General features: G+C 40.2%; 1 protein-coding gene across 2 annotated transcripts; it reads left to right on the top strand.

Annotated features, from left to right (window-relative positions):
• The first annotated feature begins 4,072 nt into the window (after positions 1 to 4,072).
• On the top strand, positions 4,073 to 6,390 carry LOC147905937 (uncharacterized). Of its 2 annotated transcripts, none has more exons than XM_087375716.1 (2): positions 4,073 to 5,743; positions 6,000 to 6,390. In XM_087375716.1, the coding sequence occupies exons 1-2, from the start codon at positions 4,688 to 4,690 to the stop codon at positions 6,255 to 6,257; spliced, it is 1,314 nt and encodes a 437-aa protein (XP_087231842.1). In that variant the 5' UTR covers positions 4,073 to 4,687; the 3' UTR covers positions 6,258 to 6,390. The 2 variants fall into 2 exon arrangements, with proteins under 2 accessions (XP_087231842.1, XP_087231835.1); XM_087375709.1 differs by having other exon boundaries at positions 4,075 to 5,743; positions 5,991 to 6,390.
• Positions 6,391 to 8,587: the final 2,197 nt, after the last annotated feature.

An 8,587-nucleotide genomic window follows, 5' to 3' on the forward strand; every position in this document is an offset into this window, starting at 1 on the left:
CGGCAGTACAATGTGCTAGTACCACCAATAAAGGTCATAATATTGGTGGCGATTGCCAATTTCTTATTTTTCTTGACCGGGAAGGTTTTGTCATCATCGTGTGTGTGAATTTGTGAAAAGGGAGTTCACGAATACAAATCATAGAAAAATTTACATGATTACATGAATATCCCATCCCTTTTCTCACAACCCCATAAACACCTTACAAGGTCAAAAACCAAATATTTTGGCCCAGGTGTAAAAAAAGGATGGTAAAAGAGGCCCCCTACTGCCATCCATCTAGCTAAATTGTGTATGATATTATCACATCCTCCTCCATGAACATTTGGGAGATTTTTTTAATCAAATACATTTTATAGGTAGGTGAAACGTTTCCAAGGTAGAGAAGAAAAGAAGAGCATTTTCCTTATAAAGACATAGTTGGTTGTTGCTGTTCAACTCTTTCCTAAAATATAATCCTAAAATTCCCTTAAATATAATTTAAAATTTTATAAGGTAAAGAACATATTTTGGGAAATTTTTCATTCAACTTTTGTATAGAGAGTTATGACACTAAGGTATCAAGGAAAACAAGACCATGTTCAATGAAGTCCTAATTGGCTATTGGCAGCCATGTCTTCTCTAAAATGTCAACTAAGTTTAAAGAATAAGGGGGAAAGCACGAAGGCTAATACAGTTTGGTAAATTTAGCATTTGAATAGAAGTAATGGCTTTTGTAAGGGGGTTCTAAGACATCTCTCTCTCTCTCTCTCTCTCTCTCTCTCTCTCTCTCTCAAATATATATATATATTATTTTCTTGTCCTCACATAATAGAAATCGATTACATAGCCAAACTTAACTTCTTGTTATGCAGAAGTCACCCTATTTCATGCCAAAAAAACATTTAGAACCCCCACCTCCCCTTTGCCTCCTCTTCCATTTGAGAGAATTATATGTCAGCCCTTTTAAAGAATGGTATGAGTTGAGTATGAAACTTATGGACATCAGGCTCCCCTTTTAGGCCCAAAAGTGCAACAAGCTTCTAGATTGCCCTCTAGGTTCGCCCTTTCCATGACTTTGGTACTAGTAAGGAAAAGTCATTTTGTCTTGTACATGCTCATAGAGGAGAAATAACTATTTTTATTTGTAGAAGGTAAAGAAATAAGGAATGTCTTTTGTTTTGTCTACATAACATTGTCAAGAAAAAGTGCATGCGACAATATCCAAAAAGATAGACTCCTTTAGTAAGACCCTATTAAGGTTACTTTCCTTTCTACACTCCTTGTAATCAATATGGTAGCTTTTTCTATTATGTGGGCCAATGAATGAAGGAAAGTGACTACTATGAAGGAAATTATCCACCTCACCAATTGGCCATTTAGGTGTATTGAAGTAGGGGTACCAGCAAAAAGCCAACAAGGACAAGGTATGAAAAAGCAACATGAATTACTTGAAATTTATTTTCCTAGAGCCTTGGGCCCTTGGTCTAAGTCTTTTAAATAAATGGCCCATCATATATAGGGCAATGCTTGACATTATAAAATTATTTCTTGTAAGTTTCTATTAATGTATTGTCTATGATAGCAAAATGACTCATTTACCAATCTATTGGTGAAAGAAAAGAGCGTCACACCCATAGCATGGGCACTTTGCCACAATTTGTAAGACTTCTCTCACAAGACATAAGGAAAACTAATGTTGTTCTATATTTTATATAAGTGTTACTTGTGTGTTTTGTTATAGCAACAAAATTGTTTCCTTCCATGGCTATAAACATGAATTTGCCAAGGAGAATATGAGCAAGTTCAAATTGTCAAGTTATCATCACACACCTTTTGAAAATGTTGTTTTGCTTACCCACACGACTTACTATACATTGCATACTCTTGTTATGTGAGCATTAGGCCCCTTAAAAGAGGGCAAACCAATCTCTAAGAATATGAGCAAGTTCAAATTGTCAAGTTATCATCACACACCTTTTGAAAATTTTGTTCTGCTTGCCCACACGACTTACTATACATTGCATACTCTTGTTATGTGAGCATTAGGCCTCTTAAAAGAGGGCAAACCAATCTCTAAGAGCAATGGCCATCCCCACCTATCACCCAACTAGATGTTAACACCACACAATAAGAGAGAGAGAGAGAGAGAGAGAGAGAGAGAGAGAGAGAGAGAGAGAGAGAGAGAGAGAGAGAGAGAGAGAGGTGCCTTTTGGTCCATTGATTCCTATAGAAATCTTCACTACCAAACTAATGAGTTGTTGTGGTCCTTAACTTGCCATCTTTGTAGAAAAGCCCATTCAATGCTTCAAGCATCACAAGTAGGACAATGCTTTTGACATCATAGACTTATAAATTTCTTTCTTGAAAATTTCCACTAATTTCTTGTCTATAAAGATGAGATGACTCATTAACAAATCTATTGCGAATAAAAAGAGAGTCACACCTTGTCATAGGCCCTTTGTTGTTAAATTGTAAGACTTTTCACACATGAAATGAGGACACCTAATGTTATTCTATCCTTAACATAGGAATTCCTTGTGTAGTTTGTTATAACTTGAAAATTGTGTCCTTCCATAGCTTCAAAGCCACTATATGAACATGCCAAGGAGAGAATTCTCAAAATTAGATTATTGATTTACATAATATATCTTCTCATAATTTAACTATTTCAATTGTTTTCACTTGCCCATAGGGCTTACCATCACTTGGACACTATTGTTGCTTGAGTATTAGGGCTCTTAAAAGAAGGCAAGCTAATTTCTTAAGAGCAAGGATCATCCCCACGAATCCCCAAGGTGAACATTGATGTGACACACAGTTTGTGTGTGTGTGTGCGCACATGTGCACGCCGTGCGTGCGTGCGTGAGAGAGAGAGAGAGAGAGAGAGAGAGAGAGAGAGAGAGAGAGAGAGAGAGAGAGAGAGAGAGCTTTATCAAGATTAGCATGTTGCTTTTTGGTCCATTGACTTCTATAGGAATCTTTACTACCAAACTAAAGAGACTAGAGATGAACCCATGCCACAAATGAGACTACTGAGTGCTCATGTGCATGTGGTTGTTCTCATTGGGGCTTAGATAATAAAGCACAATGGAAGCTAAAAAGATGTGGCCGGGGGATGTGATGTGGGTTAGTTTTGAACAATATGAAGTCCCATTTTGGTTGATCTATGTGCGCAAGAGTAAGCTCTTAGTGAGGCTTGGCTAAATTTTTTTTGGTAAGGAAAACATCATAGGGACTGTTTTTGTGATGCAAATGCATTTTCATTTTCGTGTAGGATAAGAGCAAAGGGCAAGGCTATGCAAGGGTTGCAAGGTGGCATGAATGAGGTGGTGCCCGAGGCTATGCAAGTGTTGCAAGGTGGTATGAATAGGAGAATGAGACGGTGTGAATGTAGATCGTGTGCAGTCGACAATATCAATGGTGAGGTGGGACACTCCTTGTTATGCCGGTGGCGTGGCGATACACTCCTTGTTATGCGATGGCGTGGCGATACAATGATTTTGAGCTTGTTGATCCATTTGTCCTAGGATTGATCTATCAACTTGACTTTAGGACTTAGAGGTGACCCAATGCAAGGACCCATGAGGGTTACAGAGCATTCATGACTCTTCAAAGCTCATTTTAAACTATTTGCTATGCTGCAAGAAGGCAAGCATTCATGTGACGTAGATGGTGAGCTGGCATGTATCTTTGAGGCATGTTGTTGGTGTTAAATCTCTCTCTCTCTCTCTCCCCCTTTTTTGAGTTGCAATAGATACTAGTGGAGCATAGGTGGATTCTTTACTATATCTTGTAAAGATGCACTTGGTGTGGACTACGAGGAGAGAGTTTGCAGAGGATAGGTGTGGAGGAGAATCATTGATGATGTTGTCGTATCGTACGTCGGGCACATGTGTGGTTCGGATTGCAGTCCATCAAGCTAAGGTTTGTCGGACCCTATTGGAGTAAGGGGGCACATGTTAGTAACTTTCTTCATTTCCATTGGATACCCCCTCTCCTTCCAACCGTGGCATGTTGCATCAGCCAGGCGGATCCGATCCTTGCCAAAAGAGGTGAGAGAGGAGAGCCGGATTTTTAGCACGGGCGAGAATTGAATCATGACGTGGATAGGTGACGTGGATGGTCATTGAGCAACAACATCATCATCATGATGATGGGCTTGATTCATCATCGTCGACTTCCTCTCCTGTTCACGCGATGCTGCGCTTGCTCAATTCAGGGAAATTCGATGAGCTCCTGGGTCAATCGGTCCCGTGCAACTCTCAAATTTGATTTCCTGAACAACCCATCTCCTATCTTCTCTCTTGTTGGTTCGCGCGTCCCCGAACAACGACCGGGCTTTCTTCATGGGTCTAGAATGGAGGAACCCATTTCGGTTTTGTTTTCTGAATTCCTTCATCATAGCTCTCCATGCCATTTCTGCCGTCCCACAGCCCAAGTTCGTCGTCAGATTTTGACTTTTAGAAGGCTTCTGGAATTTTCCGAGCCCTGTGTGCTGCTAAAGTCTGTCCTGATTATCTCCACGCTTGTCGTTGCCAGGTTCTATACCTGAAGAATTATGTCTACGGACTCTCTCTCCTGAGAAGAGTTTGGCTGGACATGGGCAGTCCTTGCCAGTTTCTATACCTGAAGAATTATGTCTAAGGACTCTCTCTCCTGAGAAGAGTTTGGCTGGACATGGGCAGAGTTATTTCCAGCTGTTGTTATGACATTAAGCAAAGTCCACACGTTGCCGAAAATGAAAATAATGTCAAATTTTGATAGACTTCCTGATGGAGTCGTATGCTTGATCTTTTCCAAGCTAAACCTTGCCCAAACTGTGGCTCAATGTTCCACAGTCTGCCAACGTTGGAAGGCTTTATGCCGAACCGTCGACAGTCTTACCTTTGAATCTTTTCAACTCTTTGAAAACAGGGCGGAAACTAAGCGGAAGGCATCTTGTATCGAAGCTATTGTGACTGGAATGCTTTTGAAGACCAGTGGCATCCGGAACTTAAAAATAACATATCATCCAGTAGTGTGGCCATGGATTCCAGACGACTATTTTTCTGAAGGCAAAGTGTGTGAATGGCTTGAACATGTCAAGAGCTCTTTGGAGAACCTCACACTTGTTGACCCTAATTTAGTGAAACCTGCGTCAGACAGGTTGATACATTTATCTGATTGCCGCAAGTTACAATGGCTGAATCTTTGCTATGGCTCGATTCCTGAAATACCTGTACAATGCCGTCGCTTTGAGCTTTTGAAGTCTTGTTTTTTAGACTTGGTTGTTATTAGTGATATTGCACTAGAGGCTTTTGTCGAGTTATGCCCTCTATTGGAACATTTGAAGTTAAACTCTTGCAGGGGTTTAGTTAGTCCACTTATGAGGGCCCCAAGTCTTAAATGTCTGGAGATTTTAAATGACTTGGATGGATGCGTGGAATCGATTCAGAGGGTGTATGCAAATGCACCCAAGCTTGTAAAGGTCTCTATAAGCTATGCCAAAGAACTGATCGCTGAAGGACAAGGTCTTTTGGAGCTGGAATTGTTGTGTCATGTAAAGCCTCAGATACAGGCTTTGCCCGCTGTTAAGAGTCTTTATATGAATGGGCACACCTGGGAACTGGATAGCATATCTGAATTTGTGCGACTCGGAACAACAGTGAGAACTTTGTATATTGACGTCAAACTCAAGGAAAAGAATCCTGTGCGCCTTGATTACTTCTTGGGGCATCTGCAGGATTTGAATTCACTATACATCAGTTCTGATTTCTTTCAGGTTTGCTTCTAAACGAATGACTTTCACCTTTTCTGCAGCTAGACTCAATGCACTTGCTAATGAATACTTAGTGAAGGTGACTGTCTATCCTCTCCTCGTAGCTAATGCATTTTATGTTGTCTAACAAGTCCTCAATGTACTTTTGATTGGAATGCCCAAGTCGTTTAGAGACTTTAGGTCATGTGAAAAAGTCATCATAAAATAAGGTTTGTTTCACACAGACAATTAATGGGTTATGTGGATTCAGTGCCTGCAGGCTGGTGCCAAGTTCATCTCTGCTTTCCAGTGGATGAGCTTACCACAGTTGGAGGACATCACAATTGCTGTGACTTGTGGCAATGAGCATTGCATCACGGTTCTTGGAATACTTCTGAAGTGCTCTAGTTCCTTGAAAACACTCCGGATCAATGTAGAGCCACTGGAAAACAGCACTGAAAATGTGGCATTTTTTAGTGGCGTGTTGGCATTGCAGAGAAGTTATCCTCATGTTGAGATCACATTTGGCCTGTCCTGATAGATCGGTTATCTCTAATCAAGGGATTTCTCCTGACTGTACATCTTATGGCTAGAGCTCTGTATATGGGGACAAGAAGCCACGTCTCCAAGCTGATCTTTTGTACATAGTGCATGCCATTATTACTGACAAGCTGGTGAAAGTTAAGAATAAAGAAATCTTCATTTAGCTGAGACCCTTCATACTTTTTCTCTTGTTTCCAAGTAACCTATTCCATCTTCTGTGCTTGTTATATGCTGTGAATTTCTGCTTGTTTAAACATGGTTGTCTTGAAAAGCTGTCTCTGATGGAAACATCTATCGGTAGCTGAGTCTCCTGCATCAGAATACGTAGTACATGTTAGACATTGGCAACACCTGTGCACACATCTGCTGGTAACGAGTTCCGGAAGTGGCAAATACTCCTTGCAGAAGAGGTAATTTTTCATTGGTGGCTCTTTTTTGAAGCAGGCAAGAGTTTCTCATATGTGGTCTTTATAAGAGCAAGATTGTGGGCAGCAAGCACATGAGGCTGTGTACTGGATAAGGAGCGCTGAAATCAGGTGTGTCACGGGTGCAAGTTTGTAGAAACAAGTGGCCATGATCTTTACTACCATTGAGGTCTTAAGAGATGGCAAGAGATTAAAATAGTTCTTTGGGAACAGCAATTGAAAAATAATTATCATGTAACATCAAGTAGAAAGAAAATTTGGAAAGAAGAACCTAGGCTTGAGGACTGAGATGACCGATCAAGTCAATGTGATACTAAGTAACAATTGGGGACAACAAAGTTCAGATTCTAATATTCTTCTTTTTTTCTAAACAAATAATACTAAAATGCTGAACATGATGGCAAAATAAATTTGAAAAAGGCTCAAAGAATAATGTTTCAACAACAGTTTCCAGTCTGGAAAACCTGCAGTCAAACTTGGTAATGTCCACCATTGCCTTATCTAAAGAAAGGGCTGATATTCACTTCATCTCTGCCCAAAATGAGGAGAGAAGTGGTCCCAATCTTGTGCACAAAGCCCAACAATGAGTAGTCTGTTGTCTGTTAAAATCCTCTCAACACTGAGTAGAATGTTAGTTTTTTTTTTCTTTTGAGTAGAGTTTTAGTTATAGAGAGCACCTTTTGAAATAAGTTGAGCAGGCTCGGGAAATAAGAAGGGGGGAACACCCAGTGACTGCAGAAAAATATACTATGAGATAGAAGAATATGTGATAGCCTAGGGAGCTACAATAAAAGTATTAGAGCGGCAAGCATATGCAGAGGAGCTTCCAATATATATGTATTTTGCACATATGTATAGGTGAAAAGGAAAGTCGTTTGGCAGTCGGGAGAGAGTGAGTTTTGATTTTTAAGAGAAGCGTGTGGTGGGCAGGTGGCAACAGAAATTAAAATCAGAAGGAATTTGGCATGGAAAAGGTGTGGTTAACTTGGAGTAGCAAGAAGTGAAATGACATGCAGGGATGAGTTGATGAAGTTAATGCAGAAGGGTTTTATGAAGATGTGATTGATATCCTGCTTGTGCCAGCCAAATCAGGTATTGAAGATGAGCAAGGCTCCAGGGCAGCCCCAAGTTTCATGAATGTATCCATACAGGGTAGAGGTAAGTTGGTCGTCATAGAAACAATTCTTTGTGCTAGTCACTGAGTTTCCTACAATCCTTTCCATGCAAAATATCTGCATGAGGCCTGTTTTTCCAGCAATGTTTCCCTTCTATGTTGACAAACGTTGTCAAATGTAGCAGCTAGGCAATGATAAGAGATGTAGGCATTCCCGCAAGAGAACATTGGAGTGCATCCTGGAAATGTCAATATTGTCACGGTGGTCAGCTGTTTCACCTGCACTCTTCCATCATCGAGCAGTGTCACATCCATGCCCTCATTGCTACACCAAGAAGGTCTACAAGGGTTTTATATCCCGGAATAGACAAAACGATGTATTGTAGTTATATTTTCCCTCGGCAAGGAATTGTTCACACTATATTGGATTATGTGGCAAGGTCCTTTGCTTTTAGGAAAGATGACTGCTACAAGTTGAAAGATTCACATTAGATGTTCTATAGAAGATAAGGCTGTGTTTTTAAGCTCCTTGCATTGACTTATGGTGTCACCTCTGTGACAAAATGCATGGAGAATTGTAACAAAGGACTACCTTGGTTCCTGCAAACTCCAATATATTTTCGACTATCCATCCAAATTTAATTCTAGCTGAAAATCGTATGCATGTTTTTCTTGGACGTCTAGAACGCCTAAAAATAGCAAGTTAAATAATTTTTGGTAACTCTTCCTAGGTAGTAATGAGATGTGGCAGAAGTACCCCATTTTAGCATTCCACATGACATCACT

This window comes from Dipteris shenzhenensis, chromosome 1 (assembly GCF_047967505.1).
Source record: "Dipteris shenzhenensis isolate YYH24624 ecotype China chromosome 1, Dip_SZ_1.0, whole genome shotgun sequence".
Lineage (NCBI taxonomy): Eukaryota > Viridiplantae > Streptophyta > Polypodiopsida > Gleicheniales > Dipteridaceae > Dipteris > Dipteris shenzhenensis.

Bases quoted from the DNA above. Each gene is read 5' to 3' on its own strand.
- LOC147905937 (XM_087375709.1), top strand. From the start codon at position 4,688: ATGACATTAAGCAAAGTCCACACGTTGCCGAAAATGAAAATAATGTCA. The intron at 5,744-5,990 runs GTTTGCTTCTAA...ATGTGGATTCAG, and splicing joins TCAGTTCTGATTTCTTTCAG to TGCCTGCAGGCTGGTGCCAA.